The 26,645-nt window shown below is 40.2% G+C and overlaps 1 protein-coding gene across 1 annotated transcript in view; it reads right to left on the bottom strand.

Annotated features, from left to right (window-relative positions):
- LONRF1 (LON peptidase N-terminal domain and ring finger 1) overlaps positions 1–20,199 on the bottom strand; it is a 40,410-nt gene extending 20,211 nt beyond the window's left edge. Inside the window, exons 1-3 of the mRNA XM_025886000.2 lie at positions 19,394–20,199; positions 7,029–7,147; positions 5,928–6,050 (exon numbers count right to left, since the gene is read on the bottom strand). Of these exons, the coding sequence (XP_025741785.1) occupies positions 5,928–6,050; positions 7,029–7,147; positions 19,394–20,108 (957 nt within the window). The 5' untranslated portion in view covers positions 20,109–20,199. The remainder of the gene's footprint in view (positions 1–5,927; positions 6,051–7,028; positions 7,148–19,393) is intronic.
- Positions 20,200–26,645: the final 6,446 nt, after the last annotated feature.

Here is a 26,645-nt window from a genome sequence, read left to right as displayed (position 1 = left end):
CAATAATAGAGAAGGGCATTACATAATGATAAACAAGATCCAACAAGAAAACATAATATTTATAAACATATATACACCCAACATAGGAGCACCAAGATATATAAAGCAAATATAAAGGGAAAAACTGACAGTAGTACAATAATAATGAAAGACTTCACCACTCCATTTACATCAATGGACAGATCATCCTGACAGAAAATTAACAAGGAACCATTGGCCTTAAATGACACAGCAGACCAGATAAACTTAACAGATATATACAGAACACTGCATCCAAATTGCATCCAAACATTTCAAGTGCACATGGAACATTTTCCAGAATAGATCACGTTAGGCCACAAAACAAGCCTCAAGTTAAAGAATACTGAAATCATATCAAGCATCTTCTCCAACCACAATGGTATGAAACTAACGATTACGTACAAGGAGAAGAAAAAAAAAAACCCCAAATGTGGAGATTAAACAACATGCTACTAAACAACAAATGGGCCATCAAATAAATCAAATAAGAAATTAAAAAAAAAATAGCTAGAGACAAATGAAAACAGAAGTACAATGTACTAAAATCTTTGGGATGCAGCAAAAGATGTTCTAAGGGGTCTACCTCAAGAAATAAGAAAAATCTCAAATAATCTAACTTTATACCTAAAGAAGCTAGAAAAAAGAAAAACAAAGCCCAATGTCCTAGAAGAAAGGAAATAATAAAGATCACAGCAGAAATAAATGAAATACAGACAAAAAGAGGGAAGATCAAAGAACTAAGAGCTGGGTCACTGAACACATTAATAAAACTGACAAATGTCAAGACTAAAAAGAAAAACAAGGGCTCTTGCATTAGGGAGAAACAGAAAATTTGGACAGACCAATTCCTAGCAATGAATTGAATCAGTAATTAAAAACCTCCCAACAAACGAAAGTCCAGGAGCAGATGGCTTCAGAGAGGAATTTTAACCAAACATTTAACTAAGAATTAATATCTATTCTCAACTATTCCAAAAAACCAAAAGGAAGGACAGATTCCAAATTCATTCTATGAAGTCAGCATTATCCTGACACCAAAACCAGATGAAGACAATACAAAAAAAGAAAACTATAGGCCAGTTTGCATCTGATGAACACAGATGCAAAAATCCTCAACAAAATACTAGCAAACAGGATCCAACAGCACGTTAAAAAAATCATTCATCATGACCACATGGGATTTATTCCTTGGATGCAAGGGTGGACAATACTTACAAATCAATCAGTGTGATATATCACATCAATAGGAGAAAGGATAAAAACCATATGATCATTTCAATAGAGGCAGGAAAAGCATTTGACAAGGTAGAACATCTATTCATGATAAAACCTCTTAAAGTAGGTTTAGAGGGAACATACCTCAATATGATAAAGGCCATATAAGAAAAACCCATAGGTAACATCATACTCAGTCGTGAAAAACTGAGAGCTTTCCACCTAAGATCAGGAACAAGACAAGAATGTCCACTCTCACCACTTTTATGCAACTTAGTCCTGGAAGTCCTAGCCACAGCAATCAGGTAAGAAAAAGGTACAAAGGCATCCAAATTGGTAAGGAGGAATTAAAATTCATTATTTGCAGGACTTAATACCCTCTATAGAAAACCCTAAAGACTCCACCAAAAAACTACTAGAACTGATAAATGAATTCAGTAAAGTTGCAAGATACAAAACCAATGTGTAGCAATCTGTTGCACTTCTATACACTAATAACGAAGCAGCAGAAGGAAATTAGGAGAACAATCCCATTTACAGTTGCACCAAAAACAATAAGGTACCAGGAATAAACCTAACCAAAGAGGTGAAAGACCTGTATTGTGAAAACTATAAAACATGATGAAAGAAACTGAAGATGACACAAAGAAATGGAAAGACATTCCATGCTCACTGACTGGCAGAACAAACGTTAAAATGTCTGTACTATCCAAAACAATGTACAGATTTAATGCAATTCCTATCAAAATACTAACACCATTTTTCACAGAACTGGAAACAATCCTAAAATATGTATGGAACCATAAAAGACCCCAAATAGCCAAAGCAATTTTGAAAAAGAAAAGCAAAGCTAGAGGCATTACAATTCCAGACTTCAAGTATATTACAAAGTTGTAGTAATCAAAACAGTACAGTATTGGTACAAAAACAGAGACATAGATTAATGGAGCATAATAGAAAACCCAGAAAGAAACTCACAATTATATGGTCAATCAATCTTCAACAAAGCAGGAAAGAATACCCAATAGGAAAAAGTCTCTTCAACAAATGGTATTGGGAAAACTAGTCAGCTACGTGCAAAAGAATGAAACTGGACCACCTTTTCTCCCCCCACTTTCTTACACCGTACACAAAATTAAATTCCAAAATGGATTAAAAACCTAAATGTGAGACCTAAAACTAAAAATCCTAGAAGACAGCACTGGCAATGATGTCTTTGACACTGGTCATAGCAACATTTTTCTAGGTAGGTCTCCTGAGGCAAGGGAAACAAAAGCAAAAATAAACTATCAGGACTACATCAAAATAAGAAGCTTCTGCACAGTGAAAGAAACCATCAACAGAACAAAAGACATCCTGCTGAATGGGAGAAGATATTTGCAAATAATACACCAACAAGAGGTTAATATCCAAAATATGTAAAGAACTTATACAACTCACCACCCCCCAAAAATAATCCAAATAAAATGGGGACAGCACATATATAGCCATTTCTCCAAAGAAGACAGAGAGATGGACAACAGATTCATGAAAAGGTGCTCAACATCACTAATCATCAGGGAAATGCAAATCAAAACCACAAGGAGATATCACCTCACACCTGTCAAATGGCTACAATCAAAAACATAAGAAATAAAAGGTGTTGACCAGGATGTGGAGACAAAGAAACACTTATGCACTATGGGAGGAATGCAAACTGGTGCAGCCACTGTGAAAAACTTTGTGGAGTTCCCTCAAAAAACTAAAAAGAGAAATACCGTATGATCCAGTAATTCCACTACTGGGTATTTACCCAAAGAAAACAAAAAAAACACTAATTCGAAAAGATATATGCACGCTATGTTTATTGCAGCAATATTCACAATAGCCAAACTATGGAAGCAACATATGAATGGATAAAGAAGAGGTGTATATACACAATGGAATATTACTCGGCCATAAAAAAAGAATGAAATCTTGCCATTTGCAACAACATGGACGGATCTAGAGGATATAATGCTAAATGAAATAAGTCAGTCACAGAAAGATAAATACCATATGATTTCACTCATATCTGGAATTTAAAGAACAAAACAAATGAACAAAGAAAAAAAGAAACAAAAACAGACTCTTTATATATAGAGAATGGGTTACTGCCAGAGGGGAAGTGAGTGGGAGGATGGGTGAAATAGATGAAGGGATTAAGAATACATGTAAAACGGTAAGCACTGAGTAATGTGTAGAACTGTTGAATCACTACTACAGTGTACATGTGAAACTAATGTAACACTGTATGTCAATTATACTAGAAGAAAAGGTAAAAAAAAAAAACCCTTGTCAAATAAAAAAGAAAAGAGGGCTCTGATAAAATCAGAAATGAAATGTTATGATTGACACCGCCAAAATATAAAGGATTATATGCCAACAAACTGGACAACCTAGAAGAAATAAATTCATAGAAACATACAGTCCTAAGACTGAATCATGAAGAAACAGAAAACTTGAATAGTCAATTACTAGTGAGAAGATTGAATCAGTAATCAAAAACCTCCCAACAAACAAAAGTCCAGGACCAGATGGCTTACTGGTGAATTCTATCAAACATTCAAAGATTGAATACCTATCCTTCTCAACTCTTCCAAAAAATTGAAAAAGGAACACTCCCAAAATAATTTTGAGGCCAGCAAGCCGACAAGAAACCACAGAAAAAGAAAAGTACAGGCCATTATCAGTGACTAACATTAATGCAAAAATCCTCAACAAATTATTAGAAAACCAAATTTAAAAATATAGCAAAAGTTCATACATGATGATCAAATGGGATTTATTCCAGGGATGCTCATAGATTGGAGGAACTGCTATTGTTAAAATGTCCATACTCCCCAAAGCAATCTACAGATTCAGTGTAATCCCTATCAAAATCCCAATGGTATTTTTCCATAGAACTAGACCAAATAATTCTGAAATTGTAGAAAATCACAAAAGATCCCAAATACCCAAAGCAATCTTGAGAAAGGAGAACAATGCTGATTTCAAACTACAGAACAAAGCTATAGTAATCAAAACAGTATGATAATGGCATAAAAATGCACACATGCATCAATGAACCAGAATTGTGAACCCAGAATTAAACCGACACATACATAGACAATGAATTTACAACAAAGGAGCCAAGAACATACAATGGAGAAATAAGTCTCTTCAAAAAATGGTGCTGGGAAAGCTGGATAGCCACATGCAAAAAAATGAAACTAGACTAGTATCTTTCACCATACACAGAAATTAACTCAAATAGATTAAAGACTTGAATAAAAGACCTGAAACCATAAAATTCCTAGAAGAAAACATAGGTGGTAAGCTCCTCAATATGGGTTTTAGCAGTATTTTTGTGAATCTGACTCCAAAGGCAAGGAAAAGAGCCATAATAAACAAATGGGATTGCATCAAACTAAAAAGCTTCTGCACAGCAAAAGAAATCATCATCAAAACAAAAAGGCAACCTATTGAATGGGAGACTTTTGCAAATCATGTATCTGGTAAGGGATTAATATCCAAGATATATAAAGAACTCCTACAACTCAACAACAAAAAAACAACCTAGTTAAAAAATGGGTAGAGGATCTGAATAGACATTTTTTCCAAAGAAGACATACTGATGGCCAACAGTAACATAACAGGATGTTCAACATCACTAATCAGGGAAATACAAATCTAAAACACAATGAGGTATCATCTCATAATGGTTAGAATGGCTATTATCAAAAAGACAAGAAATAACAAGGCTTGGAGAGGATGTGGAGAAAAGTGGACCCTGTACTGTTCTTGGTAAAGCCACTATGGAAAACGGTATGGAGATTCCTCAACAAATTAAGAATAGAGCTATACTGAGCAGCTATTCCACTTCAGGGTATTTATCTTCAGAATGCAAATACACTGATTTCTTGAAAAGACGTGTGCATTCCTATGTTCAGTGCAGCATTATTTACAATAGCTGAGAAATGGAAACAACCTAAATGTCCATCTATGGTTGAATGAATAAAGATATGGTATACATACACAATGGACTACCACTTAGCCCAGAAAAAAAAAAAAAGTTATCTTGCTATTTGTGACAACATGAATGGACCAGGAAGGTATTATGCTAAGTGAAATAAGTCAGATGGAAAAAGATAAACATGGTATGATTTCATTCATACGTGGAATCTAAAACAAAAACAAAAAAGAAATGAACAAAACAAAAACTCACAGATTCGTGGTTAGCAAAGAGGAAGGGGGTTGGGTGAAATGGGGGAAGACAGCACCTGTATGGTGACGGATGGTAAATAGCCTTTTAGTGGTGATCTCTCATAATGTTGTAAGTGGAAACTTATATAATGTTATATACCAGTTTTGCTTTAATAAAAACAAATAATTTCTGAGCAGGAATATCATGATAACAATTAAGGATGATTAGTTTGGCTCCAAACAAACTAGTAGGAAACACCTAAATTTAAGCAAAAATAACACATTTAAATATCTGCAAATGAAATCTTTTGCTTTCGGTAAAAACTCTATACGCTAAGTATATGACCCCGAAAACCCACTTGTCAAACTGCTACTAAATTTGACTCACTGGACTCCTTATGTTCTTACCCCAAGTTTCTAATTAGCATTTTTAAAAAGACCTGTGTCTTAGACCTGCCTTCAGTGATTATAACTGGTAAACTGATTACCTTTTCTACTTCTAGCTTTGCAGGTGCAAAATCCTCATCAAGGGCTAAGCACTGAAGAAACAGCTGTAAGGCATCACCTAAAAAACCAGCATCCTGGAGTACTTTTCCTTTCCTGAAGTAGACCTTCAATGAAAGCACAAATACACAACTTTTACTGATAGAATTATTTTTGAGAAAAATCAGTATCAAGAAAAAAAATGGTTTGCTTGGAAATGTGCATTTTGAAACTCTGAATGACTCTGAGAAACCTAAAGCATTTCAAAGGTATATTTACACACTTGCCTGGAGAAGCACTTATGGAAAAACGACTCAAAACCATATTTCTATCACTTGAGTAATAAATCCAGAGGATTCTTTCTTTTTTAACAGTTTTAAAACTGTCCATACAGATCGTTTTCCATCTTATTCTTAATATACATTTGCCTTGTACTAACCAGTCAAGCCAGCATGGGATTTGGTATTGTTTTTCATATTAATTTATAATTTTTAGAGCATGCTTACTATATTGTCCTCAAAGGCATGGTTTCAAATGGGGAAAAAGTCATACAAAATAGTAACTTCGAGCTTAAAGAACATATACGGGACATGAACTGATTTACCTTGGCAATTTGATAAAAAATTAGTAAACTGATTACATATATTTGCCTCAAGTCTTTTTTAAAAGCGCATGGGCAAGGCAACCTCCCTTGTCCCCATTTACTGTATTAAATCACTGCCTCATCTGGTCCCCATTTTCCAACTTCTGAAGGACCTCCTCTCTTTCCCTCAGTGTACCTCCTCCAACAATTTTCAGTTTGGATCCAGTGGGACCAGTTTCATCTCTTTGAGGAAATTTTGCATACTCAAGTCTCTTATTTTTTTTTTTTCCTCTGTGCCTTAAATTCAGGTTGTTCTTTAGTTAGGAAACAAAGGCTTCTTATGATTTAAAAATTATTAGATAGCCATCCACTCAAAATACTAACCCTAGACTTCTAGAACTCTATATATTTTATTTAAAGAGTCAAGAAATCTATTTTGTTAAAACTTATAACCATAACTGAAATGCATGTCCCCTACAGGTGAAATTTTTAAATGCAGGTAAATGTAAAACAGTAACTTTACCTCCGGCCAATTTGGCAGTTGAAAGAGAACTGCATTTAAATCTTCTATGGCTGCTTTAAACTCCTGGAGACCAGCATATGATTCCGCTCGGTAAATTTTTAGAGTCACATCACTGGGCTCTGAAACAAATATTTTATAAAGGTTTATTTTTTAAAATATTATTGTCCAATCCACAAAATACATACTAGATTAGGAACTGACTTCGTGATTCTGGGTAATAACCACCAAAGTAGAGTATAGGTGCAACTCACTTACATGTTGAATTTTATCTAGAAGTTTTTTTTTTAAAGATTTTATTTATTTATCAGAGAGAGAGAGACAGAGGCAGGCAGAAGGAGAAGCAGGCTCCTTGCTCAGCAAGGAGCCTGATGTGGACCTCGATCCCAGGACCCTGGGATCATGACCTGAGCCGAAGGCAGACGCTTAACCGACTGAGCCACCCAGGCGTCCTTATCTAGAAGTTTTATCGTAAGACTATATGTGGATAATTTTAGCACAGGAAATGATGGTTTCTAAGTACTGGACATATTTTATAATATGAATAATCACCTCTAAGAAAACAAGTGTTTTCTTAAAATAGGGAGGGCATTCTATACAGATTTGAAAAGCAGGTCTTAGATGTTTAGAAGATTTGCATCTTTATGGTAAATCTTAATTTTGTATACCTTAATTTCTAAATCCTCACTTATAAACAACCATACGTGCAACTAGTGCACACTGAATTTCCACACTAACAAAGACTGACCAAGGCTCAAACTTAGGAGGGTATACAAGGGTCCTGGTTCTGGAGGAAATGGGTTGACAATTTAAGAGGTCAAAATTTTAATTCCTGCCATTAGCACAAATGGTACTGGATCATCCCCAAACAGATTTAATTTCGAATGTTTCTGAGAAAAAGCTTTGTTGATAATTTCACTACCATCCTCTACATCTGCACTTGAGAAACCAAATTAGTATCCAATGGCATTCAGAATTTCAGTTAGCTGGTATCACCTGTGATACTACCATCAATTGTTACAGGTACATAGATTCTAAATCAGAAGTCTAAGCCAAAAACTAATTTTCAGCACATCTACAGACAAAAGTAATCTGACTCTTCTTTTAAAGCTATTCATCTTTGAAGCCTTCAAAAATATGTACTTATGAAATAAAGCATTCATTGTGAAAAGGGTATAAAGACCCATAATGCCTCATTAAAAAAAAAAAACTATAATAAAACTCCTCAATAGCTCCCTGGTTTACTACTTTTTAAATGATGGCTTTCCTACAGATAACTCTCAACAACGAGACTGGCCTTTTTCAGCTGATGCTTATTAAGAATTGGAACTATATTGTTCCTTCGAATTTATACCAATGAAAATGTTCAAAAGAAGAATGAAATATTTCAAGAAAATATTTCATGCTTCCTAAATAAAAAAGACACATCTAGAACATTTTGTCTTTTGTTTCTTAAAGTAATATAATTGGAAACCATTATCTCTGAATAAAAACACATGGAAACGGAAAGCTCAATATGATTCATCAATCAAGAATGAAGAGTCCTGACACAAAACTTGACCCTATAGGTGTTCAAAAGATTTTATTTTATCCCTGTCTTTGAGGAGCTTACAATCCAATTAGAAAATTTTATTTTATTGTGAAATTGGATCGTGTAATCTTGATTTGACAAAAACAACTGGAGTTCAGAAAATTGAGAGCAGTGCATGCCAAAGTAGTCCAAGAATGAGTAGTCAATGCAAAACCATCAAAAAAAACACTGACAAATTAAGGACTGCTCACCCAGAGCTGGGGTGCTTCCAACAGCATCCTTGAGCCCCCCTTCTTTGCATCTCAGAGGGAGGGAGTTCACCGTTTCAGCAAGCAGCCAGCCCTTTCCATTCTTGGTTCCCTTAGGGGCTTTTTTTCATTTCAAATTTTTTCTTTTACAGCAGGTTCCCATTGCATCACACTTGATGCCTTGCACATTCAAAACTTTTGAATATCAAATCCTTTTATCAATGCTTTCACTACTCATTCGAGGTTCTTTGGGTTAGCACTGAAGCAAGTATACGAGAACACCAATGTCATTGATGTATCACACTTCTCCACTCTGACCAAAGTGAAAAAAGTTTCCCCTCTCCTCTCAACACAAAAACACTCAGGCTCTTGAGATTCCCTAGAGGCGGGCCTAAGAAGTTAGTATATATTAGAAGAGAAAAGGTACACATAAAATTACAAGAGGGCTAGATTTTAAAAGTCTTGCTCCCCAATTTTTCATAGGTAATATTTTTATTAAGAACTTCAAATGTTAATGGAAATGACTTTATAAGGGGGAAAAGAAAACCTCTTCAAGTGAGTTGAAAATTCCTAAAGCTTCTTAAGAGATTAGGGTCACCCCACCCACTTATTTTAAACCCTTAATTCTAAAAAAGAGCCAAATGCACTAGAGACCCTTGAATCGTCAAGGCATACAGTGTCTGCCCTCCATGTAAACTTCTGCAAAAGGCAATTGTAAACCACCCCTCTACCCCCAAAAAAACAAAACCCAAAAAACAACTATCAGTGCAGCTGTGTTAGTAACTCAAGTTTGAAAGAGTCAACAAATGTTTCCAGTATGTTCTCTACGTGGCCTTGAGGACCCTGGAGTGAACAAGTCACCTCACTAAGCATGCTATCAGGTCATTACTGCGGGTACCCTAGTGCCTGGCACATTACAGACCCAATTTGTTGAAAAAGTGAAGAAATACAAAGATGTGGTTTGGGCTAATTTTACTAAAAGCATGATTTAACTCCCAGATCTTTATCTTCAGTTCTGAGCTTTTCAACCTGCCTTCAGATTCACCAAATTTATAACTGCCTGCTATAATTTCCTCAAACTCAGTACATTTCCATTAAAAAAAAGTCTTGGGACGCCTGGGTGGCTCAGTAGGTTAAGTGTCTGCCTTTGGCTCAGGGCCGCTTCTCCCTCTCCCTCTGCCCCTCCCCCTGCTTATACTCTGTCAAATGAATAAAATCTTAAAAAAAAAAAAGTCTTTTTACTGTATTCTCTACTAGTAACACCCCTGACTTCCCAAATCAAATCTCCAACTTTGTCAATTTTACTTCCTTTATTTCTCAAATCTGTCCCTGCTCTTTTCCAATCTTAACTGCTAACAACTTTAGTTAAGAGTCCAGATCCAAATTTCTAAGATTTTTTCAATAGCTTGCTTACTGCTCTCCCCGCCTCCAGTCTTACCCTGCCTATACCCTCACCATCCAGAAGACCTGATAGGTATTTGAGCACAACAAATTCCTACACACCTGGCTCTTGACCCTCTCCAGCCTCACTTCCTATCATTATCAACCTCCCACTTTAGGCTCCAGTAATACCCAACCTCACCCCGCCCCTCGTCTGCCATTCTATTTCATGCCTCATTCCTTTGCTCACAGAACTCCCTCCTCGTCAGAGCTCTACTTCAATACCCCACCTCCCCTTGGTCTGGGGAACTATTTCTCATCCAACAGGACTCAACTCACCAATCTCTTCTCAAGATGCTTTCTTCTGAGACTACCCTCACTTGGCACATCATTAAGGATCAAGAGCAGGAACTCTTGAGGTCACCCTGCCTGGGTTCAACTTCTGGCACCTCCACTTACTTTTACTGTGCCTGGGGCCAAACGGCCAAACACCTCTGTACCTGTTTCTTCAGCTACAAAACTGAGGATGTTTCCTAAAATTTATTTTTATTTAAGAAACACCACTTACTATGATTTGCAACCTTCAGAACAATCCTACCTGGGTCTAGCACTGTCCACAGCTTCCCAGATAAGGAGGCTGAGCACAGAGAGTTTAAGTAACTTGCCCAGCTTCCCAGATAAGGAGGCTGAGCACAGAGAGTTTAAGTAACTTGCCCAAGATCCAAAAGCTAGGCAGTGATGGATTTAAGATTCTCCCTCGGGTGGTCCGGCTCCAGAGTCCTTGCTGTTCACCTCTGCAAATAACAGTATTTACCTCACAGGATTACTCAAGAGTAAGTTAATATATGCAAACTGCTCAGAACAGGGCTTGGTACATTATAAATGTTGGCTATTATGATTGTGTTTCTTCACTGGATGTGCACTGCCTTCAGTCTAAATTCTGTTTTTGAGCTCCTTCCATTATTTCCTGTCTTTGTGTCCTCAAATCCTGGCTTTGCTAAATGTTTGGTGAGCAAGGGGAAATTCATTAAAATCTGTCCCCTTATGCTCAATTCATGCTCCCATTTTCTCTTCTCTTAGACCCAGTAATATTGCCAGTTGTCAGGCAAATAAAAAAAAAACTGAGATAAAATTCTGCTTCACATCTTGAGGAAACCAGGTCTTAAGCTGCCAAGGCATTTCATGGGCTGAGGAGAGTTCTCCAGAATCCCAATTACTCATCTTTGTTCCAATCCTAAGGTTGTTTCCTTAGTTCATCTTCAAAAAACTTTTTTTCAGATTATAAAAGTTATGTTTACTTATAAAATTTGAAAAACCTACAATATTAAGAAACATCTTTTACCCACCATAAAGAAATAACCAGTGTTGGCATATAACCTACACATTTTTCCTACGGTGTAGATTACATTTTTAATTTTATAGTTTTATGAATTCTACCTATAGACAGTTTATAAACTTCTTTTTAGTCAATGTAATTAAATCCACATGGTTTTTAATGGTTGCAAAATATCCTACCATACTCACAATCTATTTAAAAATACACTACTCAGCAGTTTTTACTTCCAATGTTTGCTAATATAAAAAGTACTACAGGGACCCCTGGGTGGCTCAGTTGGTTGATTGTGAGACTCTCAATTTCCGCTCAGGTCATAATCTCAGGGTACGGGATGGAGCCCAGGGTTGGGCTCCACACTCAGCGGGGAGTGTGCTTGAAATTCTCTCACTCTGCCCCTCCCCCATTTGTGTGCTCTCTCTCTAAAATAAATAAATCTTAAAAAAAAAAGGTACAATGAACATCTCTCTGTATGCCTTTACGTATCTGTTTATTTCCTTAGTCACTGTCTATGAAGTTGAATGGCTGTGTAGAAAATTGTGTAGAAAATTATACATACATATATATATACAGTTTCAATACATTCTACTAGCCCTCCTTTTATAAAAACTTATTGTACACAGCAAAAGAAACAGTCAACAAAACCAAAAGAGAACCGACAGAGTGGGAGAAGATATTGCAAATGACATATCAGATGAAGGGCTAGTATCCAAAATCTATGAAGAACTTATTAAACTCAACACCCAAAGAACAAATAATCCAATCAAGAAATGGGCAGAAGACACGAACAGACATTTTTCCAAAGAAGACATCCAAATGGCCAACAGACACATGAAAAAGTGCTCAACATCGCTCGGCATCAGGGAAATCCAAATCAAAACCTCAATGAGATACCACCTCACACCAGTCAGAATGGCTAAAATTAATAAGTCAGGAAACGACAGATATTGGCGGGGATGTGGAGAAAGGGGAACCCTTCTGCACTGTTGCTGGGAATGCAAGCTGGTGCAACCACTCTGGAAAACAGTATGGAGGTTCCTCAAAAAGTTGAAAATAGAGCTATCATATGACCCAGCATTTGCACTACTGGGTATCTACCCCAAAGATACAAATGTAGGGGGCTGAAGGGCTAAGTGCACCCTGATATTTATAGCAGCAATGTCCACAACAGCCAAACTATGGAAAGAGCCAAGATATCCATCGACAGATGAATGGATAAAGATGTGGTGTATATATATATATATATAATGGAATATTATGCAGCCATCAAAAGGAATGAAATCTTGCCATTTGCAACGACGTGGATGGAACTGGAGGGTATTATGTTGAGCGAAATAAGTCAGTCAGAGAAAGACATGTATCATATGACCTCACTGATATGAGGAATTCTTAATCTCAGGAAACAAACTGAGGGTTGCTGGAGTGGTGGGGGTGGGAGGGATGGGGTGGCTGGGTGATAGACATGGGGGAGGGTATGTGCTATGGTGAGCGCTGTGAAGTGTGCAAGACTGTTGAATCACAGATCTGTACCTCTGAAGCAAATAATACATTATATATTAAAAAAAAAAAAGAAAATAGCAGGAGGGGAAGAATGGGGGGGGGAATTGGAGGGGGAGATGAACCATGAGAGACTATGGACTCTGAAAAACAAACTGAGGGTTCTAGAGGGGAGGGCGGTGGGAGGATGGGTTAGCCTGGTGATGGGTATTAAAGAGGGCACGTTCTGCATGGAGCACTGGGTGTTATATGCAAACAATGAATCATGGAACACTACATCAGAAAAAAAAATACTAATGATGTAATGTATGGTCATTAACATAATAAAATTAAAAAAAACTTATTGTACACTCCCACAAGCTGTGTATTTTTGTACTAGAAAAATACAAAAAAGTCATTGTTTTAATGTATTTTTCTTCAGTAAGCCTAACCTTTAAAACTATACATCTATTGGCTAGATTGTTTATGCATAAGAATAAACCTTCCATGTTCATAATCTTTTACTCGTTCTTCTGTCTTTTTCTTAGATTTATATGTTGACCTATTTCAACAATCTCAGTGGCTAACCAAAATGCCAAATTTCTTTGCTTCTATTACTTTTTCAAGTTCAGTATGGTAGGGCTTGGTTATCATAGTTAAACCAAAAGCCGCCTGGGTGGCTCAGTGGGTTAAGCAGCCGACTCCCTTGATTTTGGATCATGATCTCGGGGTCCTGCAATCAAGCCCCCGGGCTCTGTGCTCAGTTAGTCTGCTTGGGATTCTCTCTCGCCCTCTCCCTCTGTGTCTGCCCCTTCCCCCCACCTCATGCTCTCTCTCTCTCTAAATCGTTAAATTAAAAGCTGCCAATTGACAAGTTATTAGTGATTGATTAATAAAGTCCAGGAAGAGTAGTTTGGCATACTTAAGATAATAACCATTGGATTTAGAACATCTGGGTTTATATCCCAGTTTGGACAGTTTACCTTACTCTCCAAATCTCAGTATCCCCCCCTATATAATGTGTGTTGACAGCTAACACAATGCCTGGCACACAAATGCTCAATAAATAATAGGTATTGTTAATATTACAAAATATTTCAAAATAAGCTGAATAGCAATGAGATTAGCTCTCGATACAAGGTATTAGAAAGAGTATTTTCTTTTCTTTTACCCAAATAAACTGTTGCCAGGTGAGAAACATCTTTAGGGATTGGTAGTGCAGATTGGATAAAAGGAGGGGAAAGGAAAAAAAAAAAAAAAAAGACTGATCGCATCCTACAAGGGGTGGGGTGGGAATTTGAACAGAAGCTTCTGTCTTGCATTTTAGAGTCTGTCATTCACCTTCTACAGTTAAACATTGTAACAATTTTGAAAAATATCTTTACAATGCAAGGCATAGAATACTATATAAATTCATTTAAATTTTCACTTGAATGTATCTAAGCCTCTTAGAAATATTCCACTAAATAGAAAAACCAATTCTGAATACACCAAAGGTTAATATATAAATAACTAGAAATCTAAGATAACAGATTAAAAAAAAATGGAAATTATTTAAAACAGAGCACTTAATATTTACATAACCCATTTTCCCATCTTCTATATCAATAAGGATATGCCATTGTAACTAATCTTTGTAGTGACCCTGAAGCATTGCAAAAATCCTTAAAATGACTTCTGAATTAAAGAAAAGGTGAATCAGACATTTACTGCGTACAGGCTCAGTTTGTTAGAGGTCAGTTAAGCAATAAGCCCCTTTTCTTTTCAACAAATGCCAATTTGCTGCGATTTTATTTGTTTTTATTTTTTTAAAGATTTTATTTATTTATTTGACAGAGAGAGACATAGCGAGTGAGGGGAACACAAGCAGGGGCAGTGGGAGAGGAAGAAGCAGGCTTCTCACCGAGCAGGGAGCCCGATGTGGGGCTCGATCCCAGGACCCTGGGATCATGACTTGAGCCAAAGGCAGACGCTTAACGACTGAGCCACCCAGGCACCCCCAATTTGCTGCAATTTTAAAAGAAATAAAAAAATACAAACTCTATAAGGACAGGGTCTTTATTTTGTCCACTTCTATATTTCCAGCACCTAAAACATGCCATGTATGTAGTAAGAACTCAGTAAATACCTGCTAAGAATACATGAGATTTATGATTTATATGCTAATTTTTAAAATCAATTTGAGTCTTAGAAGCAATATCCACATATCTGGTGCTTCTGCTTTCAGTTCTAACTTCGTTATTTACTTGCCTTAAGAAAGGCACTTAAAATTCTTGGAGCTCTCTTCTTCAATCTGTGAGTTAGGAATGCTAAAGTTGCTCTCCTACCTCACATGATCTTTTGTAAGGATCAGTTAAGATAACGGAAAGGAAAATATTTTGTGAACTATTAAACACCATATTAAGTGTCAATGTTAACTGTTTCAAGTGTTTTACAGATTAAGTTAGGCCATATGAAATGTACTGATGAAATTTAAATCTCTTCACATTAACCTAGTTAAGATATTAAACACCTTTACATTTTCCTCAAGTGTATTCAGTATTTACCTATAATTTGACTCATCTTTTTATAACTAAAGCCTTTCAGGATCTGTATTTTATTGATGGATGCTAAAATGTTACTACTAATTCACATATTTGGGCTAGAATCAGGATTTAACCCTCCCTCTGGTAATATTAATGTGGGAGAGAGAAAAAGATAGGACCTGACATCATAAAATTTAAATTTCAGCTAAATCATCTTCTAGTTGTAGCACAACTTTTACATTTATAAAATATATTTTTAAAGACTTTACCTGAGAGAGAGCAAGAGCCCGAGAGAGCGCATGAGCAGGGGGAGGGAGAAGGGCAGAGAGAGAAGCAGACTCCCAATTCCCCAATTCGGGGCTGGATCCCTGGACCCTGAGCTCATGACCTGAGCAGAAGGCAGATGCTCAACCGACTGAGCCAGGCAGGCGCCCCTAAAATTTTTTTAATTAACATTTATTAGGCACTTATTGTCAGGTGCTATTCAAAGCATTTTACATCTCAATTCTCCTAACAGCCCTAGGTAGTTGTTACTACTGTTATCTATCTACGAGGTACTATTCTCACTTTTCAAATAGGGAAACCAAAACAAAAAGGTTAGACAACAGGCCCAAGGTCAGAGAGTAAGTGGAGGGCCATGCTGGGACTCAAGCCCGGGCCAAGAGCTGCCAAGGTGCACAGCTTTAACCACTAGGCCACATGGCCCCTCCACTGCCAGCCGCCTCAATTTCCTTCCCAGGTAAGGGTACTCCACAGGATTCTTTGTGAAGATCAAAGGATATACAAACTTTTTTTTAAATGCTTGATAATAGGCAAGAACTATATGATTAATACTAAAGACAAAAATTTACAAGTATTTTAAATAAACTATTCTCCCCCTTATGACCTTTTTTTTTTTTAAACCAGTTCAAACTGTAAAGTACAATGTTCTTTTGTCTTCTTTTGGCAGGGAGGGGTGTATATGGGGAGGAGGCAAGTCAGTGTTCATTAAAAATAAAAGGAAAATAGCATAGCAAAGTGGGATCATTTCAACAGGCTCTTAAGTATAAAGATCCAACACAGAAAAGACTTACATAATAGCCCTGAACTAAAGGGACAGAAAGTTATGAAACATCTGAGTTAATACCAAAAGATCAATAGACTAAATGTTATCTAAATATATTTCAATTCGACAGAAACTTATGTAATCTCAGTGGGAAACTTCTGATTTTGGAAAAGGTTTTCAAGGTTTCCTTTCTTGTCAACAGGAATGAATTTGGATGGGTGTGGGCTAACTGCAGACTAGATTATCTTTTTCTAGTTAATAGTGTTTAGTTTTTCATAAGAATTCTACAAAGAAATTGTAGTGGTCTTTTTTCATTATCAACAATGAAAAGTATCATTAGTAACTCCAACTGTACAATTTTAAACACATTTCAAATGCCTATCTAGTTAAGTAGCTGACTCTGAAAAAGTTAAAACCTAACTACAGATTTTTAACTCTACTAAACGTTTTTATTTATCCCAAAAATTGTTAGAACACTTCATATCTGTACTTTACCAACTACAATTTGTTAACTCTAAGATTTTTTTCCCTATGTTGCACTAAAAATTTATGGGATGGAAAAAGTTATCCTTGTTACTAACATGCAGACACATTTTTGAGGATGGAATTAATGATTTTTGAAAGACCTCAGAAGAGGGAAAAATAGGCTCATGAGGTGAAAGAAGACTTGAGTTCTAGTTCCACAAAAGTAAGATTTAAATAGCTGAATAGGCAAAATTCCCATGTGCTGACCATGCAGACTGTCTTTAAAAAAAGGAGAGTAGATACAGGTTTTTTTCTGTTAAAAATAATATCCTCAATCCAAGGCCCCAAATCTTCCTTAATTAAAAGATTACGGGTTATAGAACATTAAGCCAGACCTTAAATTAGTAAATGTGCTCACTGTTCTGTGGATTAAGACCTGAATTCTTATTAAGTGCCTAATTTAATTCTTATGGAGTGCACTATTTAATACTGCATAGTGCTATCAATAAGTTTCAGCCTTTATTTAATACTAGCAACAAAGAAAACTTCCCTGGAAATTTATCAACATTTTCAATGGATGAGCTATAAAGCCAGGACCAACCCCAGTGCAACATTTAGGAGAAATGGAGGATGTAATGTTGCCTGTACAACCAGCTACCTGTGTGACTGTAGGCAAGTCATGTCACTGCCCTAGCTTCTGCTTCGTTTTTACAATGAGGACCATGGCCTAGATGGTCTGCACTTCCTCACTCAAACTTTATTTACCCAGAAAGGCGGAGCTGTCTGTATCAGAATTTTGTATTCCAACTAGATCTCTTTTGTTCGGGGTCTACCATTCTACTCCATTTTATAACTGCCTACACTTCCCATAAAGATACTGAAAGATATGAAAATATGCTAAGTTTATGTTTTGAACTCTAAAGGTATTAAATAATATACTATCACTAGTTCAAAATGACTAAGCACTTAGGATAAAAGACCCACAAAAAGAGAGCTTCAGTTACAGTTTATAAATTTACCTAATACCTAATATCGGTTTATATTTTAGATGTCTCTCTCCGCGATTATTCCCGCCGGCATTATTTCATGCCAATAAAGACACCAATCTTGAAATATGCTTTATTTAACACAAGATTTAACAATGACACTATTGACATTTTGGGCCTGATAACTGTGTGGGAGGCTGTCCGGCGCACTCTCCGATGTTCAGCAGCATCCCTAGCCTCTACCCATGAGATGTACCGGCACTACTCTCAAGGGGTGGCAACCAAAAAAATCTCCAGGGATTACCAGATACTGCTCTAGATAATGTCCTCTGGGGGTAAAATCCCCCCGGGGTGGGGGAACCACCGATTTAAAGAACTCTTCATTCTCCCTAGATAAGTCTGGCTGTGTCCCCTAAAACCACCTTAAGAGTGCTAACCTAGGCTAGGAAGTCGAAGCTGCTTCTGAAGAAACAGACAAAAGATCTAAAAGGCTCTTCCCACAGCCTGATCAAGAATGGAAAGGCAAACAAACGTGTCAAAGAACTCATCTGAGACTACCTCTTCATCTCGACCGTGAACTAGGGGTATTCGAAAAGTAAGCACACGTGTGTTTACGAAATAAGTATGGTCTGAGAATTGGTAAATCATCAAGAGGAACCAGTGCTGCAGACATTTTCAGGTAAGTCTGGACACCCCCTGGCAGCTCCGACACCCACCCCAAGCCCAGGGGCCGGCGGGGCCTCCCGGAGCTGGGTGCGGGCGCGGAGCTCCCGCCACGCCCACCGGACGTCACCCGTTACACAACCCCCCCCCCCCCCCCCCTTATGCAATTCTGCCCTCCCGCGGCTTCCAATTGCCCCAGTGACTTTTGTGGGGTACGACGGTAAACGTTGCACGCCTAGCCTCGGTTGGAGAGATCCTCTCCCCGCCCCTGCTGTCGTTGGCCCGCGGCGGACTCGGCCCGGCCCGGCCTGGCCGGCCAATTACAGGAAAGAGCGCGGCAGGAAGCGAGCGGCCGCTCCGGCTCGCCCAACTTCCACCCCATCCCGCGCTCCGGCGGCCTGGCCCCGACCACCCGCTCCGCTCGGGACGCTTCCTCCTGACCGCAAGGCCGCGGCTGAGGGAACCCCGAGCCTGTGCGCCCCTCCCCGCGCCGCGTCACAGTCGGCTCCGAAGGCGATCCCCATTGTGACCGAAGCACCCCGGGGCGCCGCCCCCTCCCACACCCTCCAGGACCCCGAAACCCTACAAGCGGGAGTGAGGCGGCCTCGGGGAGGCAGAAAAGGCCCCCTGGGGCGCAGACGAGCTCCGGGTAGCCGGCCCGTCGGGAAAAGGAGGGTGGGGTCGCCCGGGCCCACGCCGCATCCCCGCGCGGTCACCTGCTCGCAGCGCCTCGCAGGCGGCGGCCAGGGCCTCCCGGTAGCGCCCCTGGTGCAGCAGTTCCCCGAGCCGGCCGGCCGCGCGGGCTCGCTCCCGCTGGCCCGGGAACCACTTCTCGGCCAGGTGGTTGAGGACGACGCTGGTTCTGAAGCCCGAGGCGGCGATGGCGGCGGCCAGAGGCGGCGGCCGCGAAGTGGTGCCCTCAGCATCAGTGGCGGCGGCGGGCGGCAGCCGGTCCCGGCAGAGGCGGCAGCGGGCACGGAGCTCTCTCCGCAGGCAGCGACGGCAGTAGCTGTGGCCACAGGGCACGGTCACCGGCTCGCTCAGGAAGCCCCGGCAGCCCAGGCAGCTGAGCAGCCCGCCCGCACCGGGGTCCGCGCCCGCTGCCAGGGTCGCGCTCCAGCCCAACCCGTGGCGGAGCCGGTAGTTGAGTACCAGGCAGTCCACCAGGGTGCCGAGGCACTCGGGCCTGACCGGGGCCCCGCGGCGCAGCGCCGCCGCGTACGCCTCCAGCGCTCCCTTCAGGTGGCCGCCCAGTGCCAGCAGCTCGCCGCGGTGAAGCAGCAGCTCCCAGCGCTCCGACTCCGCCGCCGCGCGCTCCAGCCGGTCGCCGCTGCCGCCGCCCACTTCCCAGAACCGGCCCCGGCTCCGCGGCGTGGGGGCCATCTCCCGGCTCCCTCCTGGGGAGCTCCTCGCCACGTCCGGAGAAGACATGGCCCGCGGAGGGCTGCTCCGCCGCCGCCGCCCGCCGCCACGGTCGCGGAGCCTCCGGGGCGCGCGGCTCCGCACGCGGCCCGCGAGCTGGGGGGCGTGGCGCGCGGACACAGCGGGGCGGCGCGCGCCCGGGAAGCCCCGGGGGCGGGGCCTGGCGGGCGCGGGGCGGGGCGGAGCTTCGCTGAAGCGCCCGGGACTCCCCCGCACGGCCTGCGCCCCGGGTCCCGGAGGAGCCTACCGCCTGGCCCCGCCCCTACAGAAGCCCCTCCCGGGGAGGAACCCGAGGTCAGATGATCTCCCAGCGGGGATCTAATTGGCTTTTCCCGAAATAAGGGCCTGGCGAGTAATTGAACAAAGCCTCTAGGAGCCCAGGCCTCCAGCCTCCTCGCTTTTCCTCTGGACGCCTACCCTCACCTGGCAAGCCTTCTCTCCTAATGCCTGCTTGCTGGGTGCTTTTCTGCCGGCGGCTAGTCTCCCGGGACTAAAGCCGAGATCGCCTGCACTCCCCCGACATACCCGGCGGCCTGAGTGGGGACCCGCCCTCCCTCCCTGGCGGGTGGGAGCTTCCCCGTGTAGATGTCAGGTGTACGTCTGCATTTTCTTTACACCCAAGTTACAGACGGACATGTAGAGGCAGAGGACCTAAGAATGCGCGAAGTCAGTCTGATGACTTGGTGACTCCTCAAGTCTAGGCTAGGTCAACTTTAGAAACAAAATAACCCCACCCACATTCCTGAGCAGACTCCCTCCAGAGGGCAAAACAGTTTTCCAGGGTGGCAAGTTACTGCTGCCTTTCCAGTTTAAAACTCACCCCCACATTCAGGAAGAAAGCCCACAGGTTCCCAAGGTGTCAGACGGTCCTCTTCACATCTCTTTCAATGCTCCACAGCTGGCTAAGGCCTATATTTGACATTTTTAAAGAGAAACCACCAAGATGAATAGTTTTCATATGTCACAGTAACCCTACAACCCAAGCAGGGTCTGCAGTATTGCCAACAGAAGAAAAAAAAAAAAAAGATCTGGGTTTTATATAAGGGACTATATGTCCTTTAAACTTGATGTCAGAGTTTAAAGCTCTCAGCTGAAAATATAGATTTGATTATAGGCTACTAGATTGTTAATGCTGGAAGTGACATAGAACTTTTAGTTCTTTTTCAGATGGTTAGAAACAGTGACCCAGAGAGGGAAGGTTACCTGCCTCAAATCACACAGCTAATAATATACAGAGGCTCTGCTCCCTTCTTTCATTTCACTGTTAGGTTACTATGTTAGATCTTAGAAATATGTTACAGGAGATTTTCAAAATGAAGTTGGTAAATGGAATGTTAACCTGAGCATGCTATGCCTGAAATTGGCTAACGTTTAATTAACATCCTTCTTTATATGGAACAGGCAGTTAGGCTCAAAACTGCTTTGAGTTACATATGTTTTTACTACACAATGAACAAATTTTGTAACTTCAGAAAAGATGTAGATATATTGCCCCAAAAGGAACAAGGAAAAAGCTTGCTGAGGAAAAACTGAGTTCCCACTCCGACGGGGTGCCCTGGCAAACTGGTTCATTTACCATTCCCATTACACCTGAAACAAACTGTAGCTAAGAAACAAGGAGCAACTCCTAATCTTTTGAGGTGGGGAATATTAGGATTAATTCATAAGCATAACCTTGAATTTAATCCTCACCCCCCCATATTACTACCTTCCCTCAATATTAATAAGAATGACTTTAGTCAGATGCCCACATACTCATTTGAGACTTGAAACAATAAGTGGTAAAACAAATATCCATATGTAGATGGACATTGACTTTTTGTGAAACATTCCTGTCCTTAACAGCTGCTGACAAAAATGTACAATGGTAAATAATACACGTGTTCATGATTATACATGAAGTATAAATTGATAAATCTGCTTATAGTTCTTTCAGATATAGTTCGAATCAGGTTTTATTATGGAATTCCCTCCCCCCCAAAGTAAAATGTATGGTTCAGAAAATAGTGTGAAGTATCATCTGTCATTTGGAGTTTCTTTCCCTAATAAATGTGACATGACCACATCTGATTCTGGTGTGAAATAAAATGGTATAATTACAATAATGTAAGAGGGGGAAAAAATGGGACCGTGGGAGGAATCTTGCCGTGATCTCCTTGGCATTTGTGAATGGTTATAATTCATGTTTGCTGGTTTATACATTTACATAACTGGTTCTCATTTATGTAACTTATTTATGTAAGAGACTGTACCGCCTCTCTGGCCTTTGTGTGCTGCACAATTTCCCTCTGAAACAGGAAGTCTGGGGCAAAACAATCCCAGACTGTAGACAGGTCACTCTTCCATCATTCCTTGCCACCAAAAGAGGATATGTATGCACTTTGATGTGACTGCCTTTTAAATTAAGAGGAGAGAAAAATTAGTACCTTTCTTCATTCATTTTCCAAAGTTCGGACTTGGGTCTCTGGCTCACCAGGCAGGCTGCAGAGGAGGAGAGGGAACCCATGAAATAGCCCCCTGGCCGGAAGGAGTGCCCTGGGGTGAAGCTCTCCCCTCTTTTCCTGCGAGCGTAAAGTAGTAAAATCATGAGATTTGTATTTCATTTCAGTTTTTTAGTGTTGTCTTCTAAAATAGATCAGTTATGTAAGAGAGTAAGAAGAAAAGCATATCTGTTTCCTAATTTGGAAAATGCTTATCACCATCATTCCCTTCCTCCCCCCCTCCCCCCGCCACACCAGAAGGAGACTTTTCCTGATATAGTTAGGTAAACTCCTATTTAAGAACAACGTAACATAGTGCTTTTCCTGGACACAAGTCAGCTGAAGATGTGTATTTGAGCTTTTTTTTTTTTTTTTTTTTTTGCCGTGGGTGAATTTACCATTTGTTTCTTCACATCCTTACCATTAAAAAAGAAAGACCGAATTTAAGCTTTAAAGAGCCAAGCAAAATTATGTCCTCTTCCTGATTTATTGCAGTTGGTAACATTCTAGTCACTGCATGGAAAACAGTAAACTCTAAAGTCCAATATAATCAGTACACACCGAAGAGCATATCTCAACATAACGCACAGATGAAAGGGTCTTCAGAGACCACCTCTCATAGCCCTTATTTTATGTGTGTGAGAAACTCCTAGTTTAACGGAAGTCATACTGGAGGGGCAATCTGGGGACCTGGGGCTGCCCATTTTTGTGCTCTCTATCTGGAAGGAAGTCATCTGGCCTCCTGGAGCCTCATTTGCCATCTGTAAAATGAGGGAACTGGAACCATCTCTCAGGTGCCTCTGCCTCTGGAGCTGAGCCCTAGGGGTTTGTTTGAACACAACTGAGAGGAGGCAGAGAGTCTTCCAAACTCAGGAACACAGCAACGTGACACCTGTTACATTTTCGCAGAGGCAAGGCTGAGAATAGAAGAAGGGGCTATCAGGAAGTACACTTTGCTGATGCACACCCAGGCCCATCCAGGGGAGGGGAGACCAATCTCTGGGACGTGAACGTTTCCAGTCACAGACCAGGGATCTCCCACTGCACACACTTCCTCGCCCCTACTGTAATTCTGTGAGAGGCTGGAGAAAAGTCGGGGGGGGGGGGGTTATATAACTTGGGCATTTGTAGGGAAGTTTATATAAGATGCTAAAAATACAGTATATGATTGCTATAATGGTGTTCTAAGTGAAAAGCCCTAATGAGGACAACCTGAGTAGGTTAAATAGAGGTGATGCTAAATAGATATGTAAACCCAATTGTCTGCAGTGACTACTGTCTAAGCAAGTACAGTTTACTACTCATTATTAAAATATTCTGTTATCTTCATGGGGAACACTGTCGGTGTGCTCAGGGGGCACTACCCTTACCATGGGGTTCCATTCTTAATTCTTCTTTCCAATACTCTAAAAAATCTAGAAATACTAGGTATGTAACCCATATTCTATTTTATTGGTAGTCAAATTGATAAAATGAATATAGTTCCCAGTATTAAGCTGTTAGAAAGAAATAGACACAGAAATAAATCCCATATATTATTTAATAAGCTTTAAGAATTAACCACATATGGATTCCTCTGGTACTCTCTATCTTCCTTCCTTGTCTGCACCCTGCCCCCATGCATTTAGCACTTATCATCATCTCATATATTATATATATAATTTGTCTCCACCCTCAAGAATGCAAACTCCTGAAGAGCTGGGATTTCTGCCCATCCTGGTCACCGATGTGTCTCCAGCACCTAGGGCACCGAAAAGACACTAGACAATCTTTGTTGAATGAGTCACTGACAAATTAAATTAATGATATCACCTAATATTCTTTATTCTTGTTAGTGATGAAAATACATTTACCACTAACACACTAGGACAACTTATTTTCTTCATTCTCCTCTCTCTTATACCACCCTGGCCCAAGCCACCAACATTTCTCCTCCTAGAATAACACAATAAGTTTTGGTTATTGTGTTATCTTTAGATAAGAATTTTGCAAGCAGAAACAGATATAAAGAAAATTATACTCAGCAACACTATATACGTTTATGCACATCAGAAAAACAAAGATATATATATAGATGAACAAGTTTGAACTGTGCAGGTCCACTTATATGTGGATTTCTTCTGATAAATATAGGACAGTACTGTAAATGTATTTTTTCTTAATAATATTTGCTCTAGCTTACTTTATTGTGAGAATACAGTATAAATACATATAATATACTATATATATGTTAATCAAATGTTTGTGTTATTGGTAAGGTTTCGGTCAACAGTAGGTTATCAGCAGCCAAGTTTTGGGGGAGTTGAAAGTTATACATGGGTTTTCGACTGCAGGGGGTCACTACCTCTACCCTCTGCATTGTTCAAGGGTCAACTGTAAAACCACCTAACATAGCAAATGAAGCTTTAATAATTTGAAAATTATAAAACACTAATAATTTGGATAGAATCTAGCATGATTATTACTATTATTATTTAGAAATGCCTGCGAAACTAGAAGAGTAGAAAGTCTTCGAAGATTTGAGAAGACTTGGTGGGATGTCTACATGGGTCAAAAAGTCTTGGAGCCATCCCCAGCTTCTCTCTTTCTCTCATATTTCTCTCACATACACAAGGCTAGCAAATCCTTTTGGTTCTACCTTCAGAATGTATCCAGAATCTGACCCCATCTCACTCTGTCCCCACCTTGGTCCGAGTCGCCAGCAGCATCTCACACCCGGATTACTGCCACAGCCTTCTAACTGGCTCCAAACCCCTTTGTTCTCGTATTAGCACAACAACCAGGGTAATCACCTTAAAACATAAACAGGATGCTCCTCAAAACACGGAATTTACTCCACATTTGGGCTCCGAAGAAAATCTAAAGTCCTAACGAGTAACTCAGAAGTCAGGCCTTGATCTATCCTGCCCACCAGCCTTTCTGATCTCATCTCCTGCTGGTCTCTCCGTTCTCACTCCCCCCCTGGACACACTGGCCTCCTTAGGACCTTGGCCCTTTCTGTTCTCCTGGCCTGTGATGCTCTTCTAATAGATATGCTCAAGGCTGCTTTCTCTCTTTTCCTTGAAACATTTGTGCAAATGGCACCCTCTCTGTGGTGACTTTTCTGGTCTCCCAATCTCTCTGCCCTGTTTTTTTACCTTTAGAGTTTATCCCTAATATTTTTACTTATAAATTCCACAAGGAAACTTTAGGGACTGGGGGACAAGCACAAAGGGCTGGATGATGGAGACATTATTTATGTATATAATAAACAGCTTTATTTACTGTTGGATTTTCAGTGCTTAGAACATATAATAGGTCCTCAATAAAAAACAACAACAACAAACTGTTGAATGGCAGAATAAGGAAGGGGTTTTGGTGCTACACACAGGAATATGTGTGCTTTGCTGCCCACTTTCTTCTTGTGATGGCTACAGTCATTGTGCCACTGCTAGAGGGGAGAGTGAAGTTTATGGAATTAAGGATGTGGCACGGAACCTATAACACGGTTTCCTCTGCCGGATCTAACAAAATAATAATTCTATTTAAGAAAGATAAGTAGAAATAAAGTTGCAGTGTCAGCTTACTTGAAAAGGAATCAGGAATCCTAGCACCGAGTAAATGTACTTTTGGAAAATTCATGTATGTCCTGGCAAGCTGATAAACTCATTGTGCCCATCAACTATAGAGGAACCCCCACCTCTGTCCTCGTCCAGTGCAGTTTCATTTCATTTGTACATTCCCAAGATTATACAACTTGGTCAGGCTATCACCTGGCTCAGAGGATAAAGGCATCCGATGCACCTTTGCCTGGCTCATTTTCAGCTCCTGTGCGACTTTTTTAGAATCGGAGTTATTGAATTGTAAAAGTCTAGGATTGCAATTCACGGAAGAATGAGTGATGTGTATAAAGTGAACATGTGTATAGTTTCCTCTGAAAGACTGGAATAAGTTATTTGGGTGGGGTAGGCGTTTGAGTTGGTGAAGGAGATCCAGCATGTTAAGTAGGCTGTGAGTAGATTAGGCCAGATGACCTGTGTCCCAAGATGGTCCACAAGTTCTCCAAAAAAGGAGAGATGATGACTTC

Source organism: Callorhinus ursinus, unplaced genomic scaffold (genome assembly GCF_003265705.2).
Source record: "Callorhinus ursinus isolate GAN/ISIS: 27379988/994484 unplaced genomic scaffold, GSC_fseal_2.0 scaffold17, whole genome shotgun sequence".
Taxonomy (NCBI): Eukaryota; Metazoa; Chordata; class Mammalia; order Carnivora; family Otariidae; genus Callorhinus; species Callorhinus ursinus.
Note: the sequence above shows the minus strand (reverse complement) of the source record. Positions and strands in the feature narration are given on the sequence as shown.